We start from the raw sequence: 18,226 nt of genomic DNA, 5'->3' as shown, positions 1-18,226 counted from the left end.
AAGGCGATGAAAGCTCCTGCTTGGATTGTGGTTGGAAAGGAAGGTAGATGAGACCAAGACAGAACTAAGAGATTGAGAGAAAACAGAAGCTGCTCAGTCTCAAGAAGAGGTGTTGTGGGACCTCTAGAAGGACAGACCCGAGAGTGTGTCTGCACGGCTGCTGGTGGTGTGCAAGGTGAGGTGTTAATAAGAACTGGGTCATTGATGTCTCCTGACCATTGCTTGCCAATCTGCCGTTAAAAGAGGAAGGCAATATTAGCAAAAGGAGCCAAGCCTCAAATATAAAAAACAACCTAACCACATAACCCAGAATGGTGAGGTTGATTTCACCTTAAATACCATCACCTCCTTCAAAGATGCCCCATTTAATTGTGGCCCCATCATCTCTCACCTAATGCATTGCAGTAGCTGCCTCACTTGTCTCTTTGCTTCTCTTCTTCACCCATATACTCCATTGTTCATAGCAACCAGCATCATCTTTTAAAAACATCGGATCATATCAATGCCCTCCAGTAGCTTCCCATTGCACTTTAAAATCTGAACTTCTTATTTTATTTCAATTAAATTGATTGGGATAACACTGGTTAATAACATACATTTCAGGTATACAACTTCCTAGTACGACATCTGTGTGTTCTATTGCGTGTTCACCACTTGAAGCCTTGTCTCCTTTTATCACCATATATTTGATCCCCTTTACCGTTTTCATCTTCCCCCATTTCCCCTTGCTCTCTGGTTACCAGGAATCTGTTGTCTGTATCTGTAAACTTAACATAGCCTATAATGCTTTCCATGTTTTGGCTTCTTGCCTGCCTCTGTGACTTCATCACTTAACATTCTCACGCTGTGAGCACTTTGGACTTTTGTTCCTTCAACATGCCAGATTTGTTCTCACCTCAAGGCTTTTGCACTTCCTCAAGACTGGAATCCTTTCTTGTCATTTTTAGCTTTTCCAGGTCTGCGCTCACATGCCACTTGTCCCGTCCCAGGCCAACTCTCACTGTTTTCATTGTGATAACATGTAGTGGTCTGTAGACTTGTTCGGTTCTGTGAGAGTGTGAACTTACCTAGAATACTGTCTTGTCTGCTTCCGGATTCATCTGTACACATTGCCCAGAAGGGTGGTTTTCAAACTGTAGTGTACATCAAAATTCCCTAGGGGCATAAGAGAACACAAATTGCTGGGCCCACTGCCAAAATTTCTGGTTCTGGAGGTGGGGAATGGGGCCTGATCACACTTACATTTCTGTCCCCAGGTGACTCGGATTCTGCTGTGTCAGCAACCGCATTTGAGAACCATTTGGTCTAGAACAGGATTTTGCAAGCTTTTTGTAAAGGGCCAGATAGAAAATAGTTGAGGCTTTGTGGGCCTTTTTGTTGCACCGACACAACTCTGCCATTGTAGCAGAAAAGCAGCCATTGGCAGCATGCAAAGGAACAGACATAGCTGTGTTCCAGTAGTTAAAACTGTTTAGGAAAACAGGCAGAGAACTGGATTTGGACCTGGCTGTAGTTTGCTGGCCCTCGATCTAGAAAGTAGTCACTTCAGAGAGTTATTCACTGGAACATCAATACGTGACTGTTTATCTGAGCTGGAAGACAGCTAGCTGTGTGCCAGATGCTGGTGATTCAGTGGTGAGTGACAGGTCCCTGGCCTTGTGAAATTTGGAGAATTGTGGAGGAGACAGCTATTAGACAGTCACACCAGTAGTTACACAGTACATTTGTGCCAAATGGTGGCGAGGAAATACAGGGTGCTCTGCAGGTTTACAGCCAGGCGCCTCAGGGAATGTCAGGTGGCCTTTCCTTGCTCTCAGCTAATAATCTTTTTTGTTTCGCTGGGAGAAAGAAGCCATCAGAAGAAAACTTCCTTTTCTTCCCACTTCTCGTTCTGCCCTCACTCACACCCACACTTGGCCTCGCTCCTCTCTTACCCGGCCCTGTTTCTGCTCCCATCTATGCCACCTCAGGGACGTGCTGTACATTTACCCCTTCTCTCTTACAACCTCAGTTTCTCTCCTGGATTTTTCCTGTTTGCATGCGAACGTGGTTTCATTTCACAAGTTCCCCCCAAATCCCTGTTCCCTGTGAGCTGTCATTTTGTTTCTTAGTTTCTTCCTATAGGAATTCTCGAGTTTTCTGTACTTATTTCCCACTGTCCATGTCCATTGTTTCTTTTTATTGTGTCCTCTCCCCATTCTTGCTTGAACTCACTTTAGTCAGACTCTTGTTCCCACCTTACCCCTGAAGCCACTCATATCAGGGTCCAAAGATGTTCGCAGTGACAGTTTCGGGGGTGTTTTCGCAGTCCCCGTCTCACTAAGTCTGGCATTTGACACAGTTGCCTGGCTGTTCTTTACTTCTTGGGACACTGCTCGCCTGGCTTCTCACTTTCCTCTGGCCCCACTGACTGCTCCTTGTGGAGCAGCGCTGTGCTGTCTGTCTGTGGCCACAGACATTGGCTGTTTCTGTATCTGTCCCTTCTTCCACCCATTTCTGTGGCTTTTCTGTCCCTGTTCACACCGGTAAGGATGAAGATGAAAGTCGTGAGTATTGAGACAGTAAACCTTTTACAGGCATGAGCGCATTGAATCCTCAAATACTCCTCTCTGTGAAGTAGGTTTTGTCATCCTGTCTTAGATACTGGGTTGGCCAAAATGTTTTTTCCATAAAAATAGAAGGTTTTTCATTTTTACCGGTAACTATTGATTTAGATATTTTGAGTATGTCGGCTGTTGTCCACTATTGGCTTCTGGCGGATGGAGGCCAGGGGTGCTGCTAAACATCTTCCAAGCGCATAAGACAGCCTAATATGCCAAAGATGTGTTTTCTTCCATCTTGAATATTAAAGTGGCTGCACAAAAACTGACCAAGTTTTATAAGTTTTATTTTTTTATTGTTTGTTCTATTAGAGTTGTCCCAATTTTTCCCCCTTTTGGCCCTTCTACTTGGTAAGTTTCTTTTAAATGCATGCTGTTATGATGGCAGCTGTCACAATACAGTCTAACCAAATTATTTCAAATACAGTTAAAGACAGCTAAGCACTACTAGAACCAGCATATGGGGGGAAAAACCTAAAGGAACTTTTTGGCCAACCCAGTATCTACTGTTAGTTCTATTTTGATTGGAATGACACCTACCTTCCCAAGATCTCAGCATGTTGGCTTCGGTCTCTGATTCAATGTTATCTTTCCAGAGACTTCCCTAACCACCTAATCTAAAAGCATTCCTCTCATTGCTCTCTTCTCCCTGTTAACCCCTAACATCCACCTTTCTTCATAGTACTTCTCTGTGCTGAAATCATGCTGTATAATGTCTGTTTACTGTTTATTGTCTCACTCCCTCACACTGTACTCCTGGCATCTGACACGTAGCCGGGGTGAAAAGGTACTCGTTGCCTGAGTGGATGGATAGATGATGGGTGGTGGTTAAAGGAGTATGCTCTGAAGTCCAGTTGTCTGGGTTCAAATCCCGTTTCCACTACTTGGCTACCTCTGATCTTTGGAGAGTTACTTAATTTCTTTACCATGAAGATAGTAGTACCATCTTCCTAGGGTTACTGGGCAGACTGAGATGATAATCCATGTTAAACATGTAGAGCAGGTCTGCCTCAGAGTAAGCCTACACACGAGAGAACATTCTAGAAGAGGGAACAGCCAGTGCAGTGCCTTTATAAATATAGGGCCTATATTGAACTAGCTAGGACTTTTATAAACACAAAAGGCTACTGATAAATATGTTAATTTTAGCATGCTTTCCATAATTATCCCAGTTTTCACCATGAAATCTGCAGAACAGTAGTATCAGAATCTGAATAGTATCTGAATCTTTGCCCATTTATTATGGGAAAATTCAACACATAGAGTTTTTCTGACATACAAGATGTCTTTGTTGGAAGCTCATACGCAGCTTGCTTTGAGGAAGAGGAGGCCAATTCAGGAAATGGTGTTGAGGTTTAAACTGCAACGACAGATAGAATTTTTCCTTGATCAAATACAGTTAAAGTTTTAGGTCCATAGTGTCATGGGAAGTCTTTTTTATGTCACTTTAATGCCATTAAAGCATTTACTGTCAGAATTGAAAGATCTTGTTTTCATTGGTAGTTTGAACAACTTGTAGACCTAGTCTTAAAGAAATCCTCAAATTAAGCCAGTCACAAAAAGCCAGAATTGGCCCTGGCTTGTGTGGCTCAGTGGATTGAGTACAGGCTTGTGAACCAGAGGGTTCAAGGTTCAATTCCCAGTCAGGGCACATGCCTGGGTTGCAGGCTGGGTCCCCGGAGGGGAGTGCAGGAGAGGCAGCCACACATTGGTGTTTCTCTCGCTCTCTTTCTCCTTCCCTTTCCCTCTTTCTAAAAATAAATAAAATCTTTAACGAAAAAGCCAAAATGTATGGTCCTAGTTAGAATATATTTAGAGTAGTCAGAATCGTAGAAAGTAGAATAGCAGTTGCCAGGGGAAGGGTGGGGGGCGGGGGCAAGTGGTATTTGATGGGTATAATTTCGTTTTACAAGATGAATTCTAGAATGGATGGTGTTGATGGTTATACAACATTATGAGTGTATTTCATACCACTGAACTGTACACTTAAAAATGGTTAGATGGTAAGTTTTATGTTGTGTGTACTTTATTTACTACAATAAAATAATGAGGGAAAATAAAAAAAGTTCCTCAGATATTAATATTTTTTTCAACTGATGATTTGTAGGTAAACCAATAGTCTTTCTCTTTTTGTTTGAAGAATCCCATATAACATAGGTTTTTTAGGGAGTGCCCTCTTTTATTTTGAAACAATTCAGAGCTACCCAAAATCTGAAAAAATACAATGCAGTGAATCTTTGTATATCCATATGTATATACATTTTTCTGAATCATTTGAAAGTAAGAAAGACATGACAGTTTACTCCTAATTACTTCCAACTGTATCTCCTAAAATCAAAGGTATTTCCTTGATATTATCGTCCCATCCAGGAAATTTAATATTGATTCAATATCATATAATACACAAGTTTATTTTCAAACTTCCCTAATTGAGTATAAAAATGTGTTAAAGTGTGTGTGTGTGTGTGTGTGTGTGTGTGTGTGTTACAATCCAAGATCCAGCCGAGGTTAATATATTGCATTTGCTGTTCATGTTTTTTTTCTAATTTATTTCACTTATTTTTATTTCTTAATATATTTTATTGATTATGCTATTACAGTTGTCCCATTTTTTTCTCCCCTTTTTTCCCCTCTGCCCTGTACCTCCCTCCCACCAGCATTGCCCCACCTTAGTTCACGTCCATGGGTCATACATATAAGTTCCTTGGCTTCTCCATTTCCCATACTATCCTTAACCTCCCCCTGTCTATTTTGTACCTACCATTTATGCTTCTTATTCCTTGTACCTTTCCCCCCATTCTCCCTCCTCCCTACTGAAAAGCTTCCATGTAATCTCCATTTCTGTGATTCTGTTCCTGTTCTAGTTGTTTGTCCAGTTTGTTTGTTTGTTTGTTTGTTTAGGGTCAGTTGTTGATATTTGTGAATTTGTTTTTACTATTCACACTTTTTATCATCTTTTTCTTAGATGTGAGTCCCTTTAATGTTTCATATAAGGGCTTGGTGATGATGAACTCCTTTAACTTGACCTTATCTGGGAAGCACCTCATCTGCCCTTCCATTCTAAATGATAGCTTTGCTAGATAGAGCAATCTTGGATGTACGTCCTTGCCTTTCATGACTTGGAATACTTCTTTCCAGCCCCTTCTTGCCTGCAAGCTTTCTTTTGAGAAATCAGCTCATAGTCTTGTGGGAACTGCTTTGTAGGTACCTGTCTCCTTTTCTCTTGCTGCTTTTAAGATTCTCTCCTCTTTAATCTTGGGGAATGTAGTGATGATGTGCCTTGGTGTGTGCTTCCTTGGGCCCAACTTTTTGGGGACTCTCTCAGCTTCCTGGACTTCCTAGAAGTCTATTTATTTATTTTGCCAGATTGGGGAAGTTCTTCATTATGTTTTCAAATAAGTTTTCCATTTCTTGCTCTTCCTCTTCTCCTGGCACCCTTATGATTTGGATGTTGGAACATTTAAAGTTGTCCTGGAGATTCCATAGCCTCTCCTCTTTTTTTTTATTCTTGTTTCTTCATTCTGTTCTGGTTGAATGTTTATTTCTCCCTTCTGCTCCAAACCATTGACCTGAGTCCTAGTTTCCTTCCCTTCACTGTTGGTTACTTGCACATTTTTCTTTAATTCACTTTGCATAACCTTCACTTCTTCCTCTATTTTGTACTCAACCAATTCCGTGAGCATCCTGATTACCAGTGTTTTGGGCTCTGCATCTGGTAGGTTAGCTGTCTCTTCACTGCTTAATTGTTTTTTTGTTTTTGGAGTTTTGATCTGTTCTTTCATTTGGGCCATCTTTTTTTGTCTCTGCATGCCTGTCATGGTGTAAGGGGTGGAGCCTTAGGTATTCACTAGGGTGGGACAACGCATGTGACCATGTTGTGGTGCTGTCTGTGGGGTAGGGGTCAGAGAGGGAACAATGCCACTTGCTCACTTCTTGGCCTGCTTTCAATCACTTCTCCCGCAAACAAATTCGGCCCTTCTGGTGCTGATTCCTGGGTTGGTGGTTTTGTGTTTGTTCTAGGACCCTGTGGGTCCCTCCAACAGACTCTCCTGACACTAGGAGTTTCTCCTGCTCCCTCATCCCCTACAGGTTTTATAACCAGAATTTTTGAGGCTTTATTTCCCTTCTCTGGAACCCTGGGTGCATTCTGTCTCGATCTCTAGTTGTTCCTCTAGGTTTATCCTCATGCAAATGTGGAACCGCCTGGTCCGCCAGCTGCCACCTTGCCTGCCTCTGTCCTCCAGCCACCGCCTTGTTGCGAATCCCCTCTGCCCCAGCTGCCTGTCTCTGCCCCTCCTACCGGTCTGGATGACTGTTTCTTCTTTAACTCCTTGGTTGTTGGACTTCTATATAGTTCAACTTTCTGGCAGCTCTGGTTATTTTTTGTTTTTAAATTTGTTGTCCTCCTTTTGATTGTGTGAGGTGGCAGAGTGTATCTATCTACGCTTCCATCTTGCTGGAAACGGTTTTCATGTTTCTTTCATTTTTCATTACATTGTTATTTTTGAAGAGTCTAGGTTCCATTCTCATTAGATGGCTTGTTTCCCAAGATTAGATTTAGACTTAATATTTTGGATAAGAACGCTATAAAAGTGGCATTGTGTACTTCTAATGCCTCACATTGGTAGATATAACATGTCAGTTTGTTCTATTAATGGTAACGATAGAGTTTAATAAATTTAGTTAATGTGATGCTTCCTGCTTCTTTCTCTTTCTTTTTAATAGGTATGTAGGGTGACACTTGGAATTGTGTGAATATTCTGTCTTCCATCCACCTTTCACTCAATTGTTTTAACGCTTATTAATGACCCTTGCCTGATTCAGTTACTACAGCTGGGGTGCAGTACAGTGGTTTTCTCATTGTTATTCCCTCTGCATTTATTGGCTGGCTCATGTGCTCGTGTGGACCCCCCGCCCCCCTGTTGGTTAATAAGAACTTTCTCTTTTTCCCTCCCACTTCTTTCTGTATCACTGTGGACTTGTGGAGTCCTTTCATACTAAGAATGGGCTATATTCTTTTTCTGTTATTCTTATTAGTCAGTGGGCACCTGTGTCCTTTTGAAATGACCCCATTGGTCTTTGAATGCTCAGTGCTTTGTGGCACAAGGTATTCCAGGCTCCCTTGTACTTCCCTTGTTCCAAACCTGTCATTAGTTATTTTCCCATGGGATGTTAGTTTCTTTTAGGGGGAATGGTATTTAGAAACCAAGATCTGGGTACGAGGTATACTTAGAAAATAAACTTTTAAAACAGATTGCTTGTAATTTTGATAGTGTGTTGATACTGTTTAAGAAGATTTCCTGCCCAGGCTTGTGTGGCTCATTGGTTGGGTGCTCACCTGCGAACCAAAGGGTGGCTGGTTCCATTCTTGGTCTAGGGCACGTGCCTGGATTGCGAGCCAGGTGTCCAGTAGGGGGCGTACGGAAGGCATCCACACATAGATGTTTCTCTCCCTTTTTTTCTCCCTCCTTTCCCCTCTCTGAAAAATAAATAAAATCTTTAAAAAAAGAAGACTTCCTTATGTGTTTAGAAATGGTTCATCATTTTGTCCTGTGTATATATTCTTAAAATGTCTTCTGAATATAAATCTGTTGATACTTCTCTTTTTCACTCTAATCCTCACCCAAGGACATACTCACTGATTTTAGAAAGAGAGGAAGACAGGGAGAGAAACATTAATGTGAGACAGAAACATCAATCAGTTGTGTCTCACACACTCCCTGACAACATGGAGACTGAACCCACAGGCTGGGCATGTGCCTCAGCTGGGAGTCGAACTCAAGACCTTTTGGTCCATGGGATGATGCTCCAACCAAGTGAGCCACAGCAGCTAGAGCTGGGCAGTATATTTTAAAATGCTATGCTTATGCTATGATTTGGTATTTTGCTATGCCAGGGCCTCTTTTCTTAATCTTACCTGTTTTATTATTTTTAATAGCTTTTTTTCCCCACCAGTACTACAAGGAACATTTTCAGATATTTTCTGTCAATCTCTCCCCATCATGTAATTTGAATATCTCAAATATTTGGTATACCTATTTGCATACCTCATGTATGTTTGTGTTTTACATATAAAAAGAGTACTTTTTTTTTATCCCTCAAGCATGATTTTGCTTCCTTCAGGATTATACCCTCATTGAAACTGCATGAAGTAAATAGATGGAGAAATGAAGGATAAAACTGATTTGTATTATAATAATACATTTTTTATTTTAATAGCATATTTAAAAACTCCAACTAAATGCTAATAGCGCTGTGATATTTTGTTTGCCTGAAGGCTGAGCCCATCCTACAGCTGCCGAGATAGTAATATTTCATCCGTGTGGAAGGGAGCTCAGAATCAACAGTCCTAATTTTTCTCATCCAAACAGCTAGATAATAGTTGCTGATACCCTGGATTTACTCTTTCCCAATATTGCTTTTCTCTGGAATTGCTTGATGTGTCAAGGTACTACTTAAATGTGTGATAACATTTAAGGGCCACATGCATTTCCCCCCAAATCCCCCTTTCTCTGCCACAGCACCGCATAAAGAACTCTTCTTGGATCTGAGAAAGTAGAGACTGCAGTTAACTTTTTTTTTAAGCATTTACACATTACTGACTGTCTTGTGTCTTTTGTGGGATTTTCCCCTAAGCATTTACCTTTATGTCTCTCTTTTTATTGTTTCCTGCCTCTATCTTCTCTTTTATTTATTTAATTTTTTGCTGTCTCTGCTTTCTCCAATGTACCTTTCCTTTTCCTTACGCTTGTCTCCTCTCCCCTACATGTTGTTTCCTTTCTCTCCCTTCAGGACTATGAGAGTAAACTGCAGGCCTTGCAGAAGCAGGTTGAGACTCGATCCTTGGCTGCAGAAACAACGGAAGAGGAAGAAGAGGAAGAAGAAGGTGAAACTTAGTGACTGACACTTCTCTGTGTATAGCTCTTGGATCCGTATTATCTAAGTGCATCCTTTGTCTGTGGCCATAGTTGACCCTACCATTTATTGACATTTTATGGTACCAATTTGAAGATGATTTTCTAAGGATGCTCAGTGCTGAGAATCCAGGCCGTGTTCTGTGAGGTTGGAGTGGAACTGGGATCCTCAGAACACAAGATTTCTGAGCGTAGTCTTCATATAAGTCTCTTTGGCAGTTCACTTAGACTTTCCAGTAATATCCACATGAAGTTCATCTATGTATATTGCATGGAAATGAGGAGCTTAGTCTTTGTTAATATGTCCTGTTCTATTTTATGGTTTACGATTTGTGTCAGGGGTTTTCCGGTGAGGACTTTGAAACATATCAATGTATATTGAAAATGGACCACTCTTAATTCTTAGCTGAATTAAGGCTCTGTTAGTTTTTATTGCCTTATATTACAGTGTAAACATTTGTCACATTTCAGTTCTCTTCTCAACCTCTCAGAAATTTCAGGCTCCAAGTTAACTTTGAAGCAACTCTTAATTTATGTAGTGAATTCTTTATTTTTAAATATGTAGGTGAAATAAGACCTTTTACCCTGTACCAGAAAGAAAAATAGATTATGTGGCATTGCATTTATACTTGGGGTTTGTTTACATTATAGCCCACACATTAGAGGTTGTCTTAAAAAAAAGGAAGATAAATCTATTTCTTTGATTTACTGTTTTCAAAGTTTTCTGAAATGTATACTATAACTACTTTCATAATTTCAGCAGAACTCAGTAAGCTTTACTAAAAATAAGCAAAAACAGCTGACTAGAGAAAAACCGGAAGTACCGTACTTGCTAAAAGAGATGAGGCAGAGGAGGATATAGTTTCCACATTGTTACGAGATCACCATTAAATACACCTGTTGCTCTTGCAGTTCCTTGGACACAACACGAATTCGAGCTGGCCCAGTGGGCCTTCCGGAAATGGAAGTCTCACCAATTTACTTCATTAAGGGACTTACTCTGGGGCAATGCTGTCTACCTGAAGGAGGCCAATGCCGTCAGTGTGGAACTGAAGAAGAAGGTATGGGAAGAGGGCGGGCGGGGGCCATCCAGGGGCAGAGCTGAGCTTCGAGGCACTCTGGCGTGCATCCCGAAGTGACCTTTCCCTTGGGGGACTCAGCTGTGTTTGCTCTGAAACAGGTTTACATGTGCCCTTATTTGATATATGTTCCTGGAATATGATAGGTACTAATTACATGACTATTAAGTGAAATTTTTTAAATGACATGTTTTCTACCTTATTTTATAAATAAGGAGACAGTATTCCCGATGAGCTGGGGAAGCATGTTGGTAGAAATATGCTTCTCACCCTAACTGGTGTGGCTCAGTGGATTGAGTGCCAGCCTGAAAACCAAAGGGTAGCTGGTTCAATTCCCAGTCAGGGCACATGCCTGGGTTGTGGGCCAGGTCCCCACTAGGGAGAGCATGAGAAGCAACCACACATTGATGCTTCTCTCCCTCTGTTTCTCCTTCCCTTCCTGTCTCTAAAAATAAATAAAATCTTCAAAAAATATGTTTATCAGATGTTAATCGCAAACTCTTTGTCAAACATATACTGTATGTTTGACTTCTTTTCCATTGGGCATGATTATATCGCCTTATCTCTGAAGCTTATATGCTGAAAACAGGCCATTTAGCTCTGGTTTGTTCTTTCTGTTTAGGTGCAGTTTCAGTTTGTGCTGCTGACTGACACGTTGTACTCCCCTTTACCTCCCGAATTACTTCCCACTGAGATGGAAAAAACTCACATAGACAGGCCTTTCCCTCGTACCGTGGTGGCAGTAGAAGTCCAGGATCTGAAGAACGGAGCAACACATTATTGGTCGTTGGAGAAACTCAAGTATGAAATGTTACTCATAGAGCCAATTGTTTTATTTAGGAAATAGTCATGGACTCGAGGGGGTGGTCCCTCAACCTCTACTCCCTGAGTTGTTGGTACTGCTTCTAAATGCTGTCGCTTCGAAATGCTGTCGCTGGCCAGTGACATTACTCTCCATCCGTTTTCTTCTAAGTGAGTGAATCCCACTCAGCAAACACCTTTGTCATTTGTAGATAGGACTTATATTTACCTTCAGAGTCTTATATTTTAAATCTTATATTTTAAGTGTTCCAATTTTATGATATGTATTTATGTCTTAGATCTGGTAATTTTGATCTTTTCTGTTCTGGATCTTGGGATGACCAGTGATAAATAGGCAAGTTATAAAGCAGCTTCCTTTGCTTTTAATATGGTGAGATGTTTCTCACTGTTTCAATATATTTGAGATACACCATTGAACAACATTACTCCTAGGACTGAGTAGAGGTTAGGTGGCCATTCTTGACTTTTGGTGGCTGATCTCTAGACTTCAACACTTTGGGCACTGTTTTGGTTTCTGTACTTTAGACTTCTTCTTATTTAATATCATTAAGTGATAGGAATAGCTTTTTTAAAAAAACTTTGCATGGAACATACTTCCAAAGTGACACGTCACTGCTATCTTATGATATTAACCCAGTACATTTCTGTTTCCTCTGAAGGCAGAGGCTGGATTTGATGCGAGAGATGTATGACCGGGCGGGAGAGATGGCCTCCAGTGCCCAAGAGGAGAGCGAGACCACTCTGACTGGCAGCGATCCGTTTTATGATCGGTTCCATTGGTTCAAGCTTGTAGGGAGGTATGTGATGATTTCATTTGACGTGTTCTTTTTAAATAATGAATGATTTTATTTTAATTCTTTAAAACTTCAGCAAATTTTAGAGAAATAAAAGAAAAGGCATATCCACCCGCCCCATCTACAGTCTGTTCCACTCCTACACAACCACTCTGTCATTTGGTGTATTTCTCTTCAGGTTATTTTCAACATGCATATTTGTTTCAAGTCACAGACTTTCAAAGTAATTGACAGTCTTCCCAGACTCTCAACTCATTCACAAAATGTCTTAGAGTTGAACAGGATAGATTCAAAAGAAAAAGAAAACCTGTGTCTGTATCCTACACTTCAGTATCATAGTAGGACTTACAGCTTATCAGACTGCACCCTGTGTGGGATCTGAAATGTCCTCACTTTTTTTTAAAGCAGTTAATCTGACTTTATTCTTTGCTGGGGTGAATTAGTCTCACACCTTGGTAGTTCTTTTGAGCCTCTTTTTTGTATACATATTTCAACATTTAATGAAAATAAATAGTGCCCTATGAGTCTATATTGAGGCAAGTTCTTAAGAGGTTTAGAATTTAAAAAGCAGAGAAATGTAAGTTTTATGCTTAATGATTTCAGAATTTAAATTGTTTTTTAATTGCAAAATCTTCCTGACAGTTTTAAAGGACCCGGGTAAAGGAGGATAAGCTATAGTCGTAGTATTTTGAAACAAGATGAAGCCTTTCTCACTCTGCTGTGAGAGTGGAGTGTTTTTAAAGGGGTGAATTTGCCGAACAGGTTTGCCCGGGCAAGGTACATCTTTGCCTTGCCGTATTCCAGTTCATGCATTTGTTTTCTGCCTCTAGACGACATGGGAAGTGGAGTGAAAATTTAGACATTATTTTACTTAATATTGAGTGGCTCCTTTGAGGCCTGGCTGCTGCTCTTTTGTACAAACCAGAGAATATAAACGTTTCAGGGCACATTGTTTACCTGGGGTATTCTACTCATGTGTTTCTTTTGCTTTTTTATTCTAAGGATCAGTCCTTGTTCCCTTTTACCTGAATCAGATGATTTATGCTTATTTTATCCTTTTGCTTTTCACTTGCTTTTACTGTGTTGATTCCTCAGTGGATTCTGTGCTGTTGGCACCTGTAGCTTCCTGTTTAACCAACTATTCCTCTCTCCTTGGCTGTGTCAATTGGCGTCTTACCTGGTGTCTAGCTCCCCCATTTTCCATGGCTGTGTGAATGAGCGCCTTGCCGACCGCACACCCTCCCCCACTTTTTCCACGGCCGATTCCGACATCACTGAGCTGGCTGACGAGCAGCAAGATGAGATGGAGGATTTTGATGATGAGGCATTCGTGGATGACACCGGCTCTGACGCAGGGACGGAGGAGGGATCAGATCTCTTCAGTGATGGGCATGACCCGTTTTACGACCGATCCCCATGGTTCATTTTAGTGGGAAGGTTGGTGAGGTTACTGTGAGAAAGGCAAAAAGGGACCAGCTCTTGCTCTAAAGAGGCTCCTTGTACAATTTTGGATGATCTTGCTGTAGCTGATTCAATTCATGACATGCCGATCCGGCTAGAGAGGGTTCGCAGGCGGTGTTCGTGAGACTCTGGGTCTCCTTGGTGCAGCTTAGGGTAATGTATGAAGGCTCTATGGGGAGGACCCAGTGTCTTAAATTGCCCAGTAATATTCTTCTAAAGCAGGAAAACCCAGAGGAGAACGTGATTAAGGCTTAAGAGTCAAAAGGTTACAGGGTTGAAGAGTGTCATTGTGGACTAAGGTTTCCTTTTAGAAGGAACGTCAGTAAGGAGGCGTAGGTGCCAACTTAAGAGAGCAGAGCAAGCCCAAGGTTAGGCCGGATGATTTGTGGCGGCAGCAGGAATCAAGAGGACGTAAGTGGAATTAGGAGTTACTTCTTCCTTAGTCTGTAAGTGCAGAAGAGAATCAAGAACCCAGTTTCCTCTTCCTCTAAAATGGATGCCTTTCTTTGGCCAGTTTCCCTGAGCCTCTCTGTAGGCTTCTGTTAAAACTTCACCTATAGGCTTTGTAATGATGAATTTCATAAAATTATCTGTTGGCACCGTCAACAATGGATGTTTGTTCGCCAGTACATGGAAGCGCTTTGTGGTGAGGTTCGCTCGCCAAACCGAGGCATTGTCTCTGGCTCCATCTGTCAGTGACGCAGACTGGCCTGCACACGTTCCTCACACTGGTGTCTTTGTCTGCAGCCGGTCTTCGTGCCGAGGTATCTGAATTACAGATGCAGCAGAGCAGCGCTCACGGGCTTAACCAAGATGTATGTCCTGGTTTTGAGGTATTAAACTTAATGGTTGGTTAGAACCACCTACTGTTGAACCCTCTCAAAGTAAGGGAGTTTTGTCAGCCTTAAATGGATAAGTGCCAGTTACCTAAAGTGGAAGGGCAGTGGTCTCCTTACTCAGTAGAAACACAAGGTTCTGACACTTAGCTTATACTGTGTTGTTGGTTACCTGGTTAGAACAAAATAAATAATACAGATTACCACTGTTACGGAATGAGGGAAATGAAAGCTTTTTAATAGAAATGAACACCTCAATTAGGACTCTGAGTTGTAATATCAGCCTCAGGGTTTTACAGTGGCGAAGAGACATTTATTCAGTTTTTCTATGAATAAGCGTAAAGGGATTATATAACCACGGATCTTGTTTTCTCCTGGTGTATTGCCAGGAACAGATGCTTAGAAGACGATTTACATTAAAATTGAGAAAGGTATTTGTACAAATACCTTTGTACAAATAACAGGACCATGACGCTTGCTTTATTTGATGGCTGCATGTGTCCATCGGCACATTTCCATCCTACACTGAAAGGGTCAGAAGTCAGAACCGAGTCTGTCCATAAACCGCTTGGTCCCGGCGCCAGTGGCACAGCTTCTGAGTCTGTTCGCTGAAGTTCCACGTCGCCACACAGTGGGGAGGGGGGTGTCATCCCTCCGCTGGTGGGAAGAACACTGACCTAAAGGTCAGGAGGAGCCTAGGTCCTACCTTTGACTGGCAACTTAAACTGAGCCCTGATGGGCTCCCAAGTATAAAACAAAGAGCCTTAAGGCCCTTTTTTGTCTTTCAGATTCTGTCATGCACACTGGCAAAATGAGGTATCCTGGATAAGACTTCTGTCAGAAGCATTTGTATTTTGAATCAGTTGTATAGAAAACTTAAGTCACAGCCCCACTTAATGTGGAAATTTACTGGCTTAAGATGGATGTATTATTTTTCTCTCTATTTTATCTATTTTAATCATATCAGTTTTAGGTATAGATACAAAGCAATCAACTTTCAAATGAAATATTTATGGTGCTTATAGCTTAGGAATTGACCTTTCCATTGTTTGGGTTCCCAGATTCTAAAACCTGCATGGGCTGGAGAAGAGGTTAGAGGACTAGGTGAAATCAGCTCTCAGTCAAGTGAAGGAGAGCTCTTTATTTTCTTTCTTGCTGCATGTCTCATCTGTGAATGGTTTATAACAGTGCACATCGCCCAGTTATACAGAGGTCATTGTACGTGTAGGAGAAGCAACTTCTTTCCTATTCTTGTGACTCACAGGATTGGGTTTCCTCGATTGGCATGTAACTACAAATATAATTCATTTATAAAAATTGCCAGTTTCTTGTGAAATTCCATTTGTAAGTTTTGTTCCTTGGCTGCCTCCAGTGAATTTTTATATGAAAATTAAAAGAGCTTGTCCCTTTAGCTATTCTCTTATAGCATGCTGGGATGTTATGAACCATCCATTGTAATTTGGGATGACATGTAAAATATTTAAGCTACTCTTCTGAGTTAAAAGGGGGCAAAAGATGTTATTCTGTGACCTAACTACCTGACCTGACATTCTTTCTGTAACTAGAACCATAATCATGCTGGTTTTCCTTTTCTTTATGTTGACAAAATTTGTTTCTCTTTTTGATGTAACCTCACAGAGCTTCTGCTAATATATCCTTTACATCTTCCTCCTTCATCCTGTTCTCCTTCAGTCTGCTAGGTCAAGGTATAAGGACTCTCACCAGTGGGGGATAATTGTTAAAATTCTAGTTCAGAAACCTCAGAGCAGAGTTTCTGTACAGCACTGATACCCCGCCACTGCCATAGAATTGTAGAATTCTCTTCCAAAAGGAGAAGTCTGTAACAATACTTCTCTTCTTCCACATCGGAACGGCCACTGCCACAGGCAGAAAGGACAGGCTTGTCTTTAATGTGTGCTCAAACAGAGCTGTTTGTGGTGTGCGTGTGTGAATGTGTTGCGCTGTTCATTCAAGTGGCAAGCTCTTCAAAATTAAAAACAGGCATTCCTGTTTTTGAATAGCTATTTTTAAGTATAAAAAAGATAACTGTTACAAGTTAAGCATAGTTATAAATCTAAACATGTTCTATATAGTGAATATTCATTGTGACTAATGCTTTGAAAAATCAACCTAATATAAAGTTGGATGGCTTTGCTTCTCTTTCTCTGGTGGAACCCATTTTTCTGGAAAAATCTTCCACCTGTACCTAAAGGTAGAGGACAATTCATTTCCCCGTTAGTTTATGTACTTAGATGTTGACTTGCTCACCAGTGGCCAGCAAGACCAGACATGGTTCCTGCCCTCATGGATTTACAGTCCGGTGGATGAGACAAATTAAATAATTACATAAATAAGTAAATCCTAAATCATAGCAATTATGGAGTTATGTGTGTTACTGAAATCATGTAACACTGGGGAGACCTGTCATCAGAGATTGGTGTTTGGAACAAGACTTCAAGACGTGGCATACAGGTGTGAGCCAGGGAGTGGGGTTCGGAGGACTCACTCGAAACTGGAGTGGGCACGTGCAGTGGCTGCTTATGGCCAAGGCATTGACAGTGGGCACGTCTGGCTGGATCACCATTAAGAGATGAAGGTGGTCTTGTACTGTGTGTTCACTCTCTTTGGAAGTGAAATTATCCATTTGGTACCTTATGCCAAGTTCTTAGTCTTTAAACCCTGTCACAATCGTTGTTGATGTTTGAGAGTCTTGTAAGAAGACTTTTCGTTTTTTAATTTTTTTGTACCACAAAGCTTTAACTCTCTGTTTCTTAGCATTTGGCCCTCCCACCTTTGGAGCAGACTGAAAGGGAAGTAGATCCCGTTTGATCTGATTTAATGTTCATTTGCAGTTCTTTTGTTATACTTTCATTTGTATTCTATTTATGCTCTTAGAGTTTTAACATTCGTTTTTCTGTGTTGTATTTTGTCAGTTTTTAGAATTGTTTTCATTACTTTGAGTTGAAATCCCAAGAACCTGTTCATTTTCCTTTTCTCTGTTTTAAAGTAGATTTTTCAGAGCAAGAAAAAAGCAAACAGACATACGCATCACGCTGTTGTGTTTGCTTTCTCAGTGCAGATGTTTACTCTTGTCTTGTGTTCAGAGACCAGCAAGTACCAAGTGGGGAGACGGGAGTAACAGTAGGAGCTCCATTCTATTTCTTATTCGCTAAGCTTTGTGAGCACCAGCTTTTATTGCTTTAAAAAAATCAATAGCTACAAATAATGAAAGAAGAAAAAAGAATACAAATGTGATAGGACTTTGTCAGTTCATTTAAAATAGAAAATGTTAGATCTGTAACCTACCTTTTGTATGTGCATTTCTGAGTTGGGTTTTGGACCTTAGCAGCAAAGCCAACCCTTTAGGCATCAGTGGACCTCTCCCTTGGCATTTATCTTGATTCCCATCCAGAGTCTCCTATAAGCTGGCTACTCAGAAACTTCTGGCTTCATAGCCTCCCCCACCCATATGCGTCAATAACCCTGCCTAAAGATAATAGTCATTTCTTGGAGTAAAAAGAAAGACCCATAACACTGTGACTTGAAATCTATTTTAGACCTATCTCAGTCACATTCTTCTGCCTTTTTTATCTTCTGATTTCTGTTTTATCTATTGGGAAAAAACAAATAAATCTCCTTATAATTCCTTACATTAAAAGGTTAAGCTCCTTAATGGGCTCCCTTTTCCCCACTCTTATAAGTATTTATAGACTAGTATCT

At 40.9% G+C, this 18,226-nt stretch overlaps 1 protein-coding gene across 13 annotated transcripts in view; it reads left to right on the top strand.

The window, feature by feature from the left end:
- Nucleotides 1–18,226, top strand: part of KIF1B (kinesin family member 1B) — a 136,188-nt gene that overhangs the window by 83,998 nt on the left and 33,964 nt on the right. For 10 of the 13 annotated variants that reach the window (XM_037045268.1, XM_037045264.1, XM_037045267.1 and 7 more), the window contains 5 exons: nucleotides 9,393–9,486; nucleotides 10,427–10,575; nucleotides 11,216–11,394; nucleotides 12,075–12,212; nucleotides 13,398–13,646. In XM_037045268.1, the coding sequence (XP_036901163.1) occupies nucleotides 9,393–9,486; nucleotides 10,427–10,575; nucleotides 11,216–11,394; nucleotides 12,075–12,212; nucleotides 13,398–13,646 (809 nt within the window). The remainder of the gene's footprint in view (nucleotides 1–9,392; nucleotides 9,487–10,426; nucleotides 10,576–11,215; nucleotides 11,395–12,074; nucleotides 12,213–13,397; nucleotides 13,647–18,226) is intronic. The other 3 variants (XM_037045272.1, XM_037045270.1, XM_037045269.1) reach the window with 1 other exon arrangement.

Source organism: Sturnira hondurensis, unplaced genomic scaffold, assembly GCF_014824575.4.
Source record: "Sturnira hondurensis isolate 20B ecotype Veracruz unplaced genomic scaffold, ASM1482457v3 Scaffold0004257, whole genome shotgun sequence".
In the NCBI taxonomy this organism is placed as follows: Eukaryota; Metazoa; Chordata; class Mammalia; order Chiroptera; family Phyllostomidae; genus Sturnira; species Sturnira hondurensis.
Note: the sequence above shows the minus strand (reverse complement) of the source record. Positions and strands in the feature narration are given on the sequence as shown.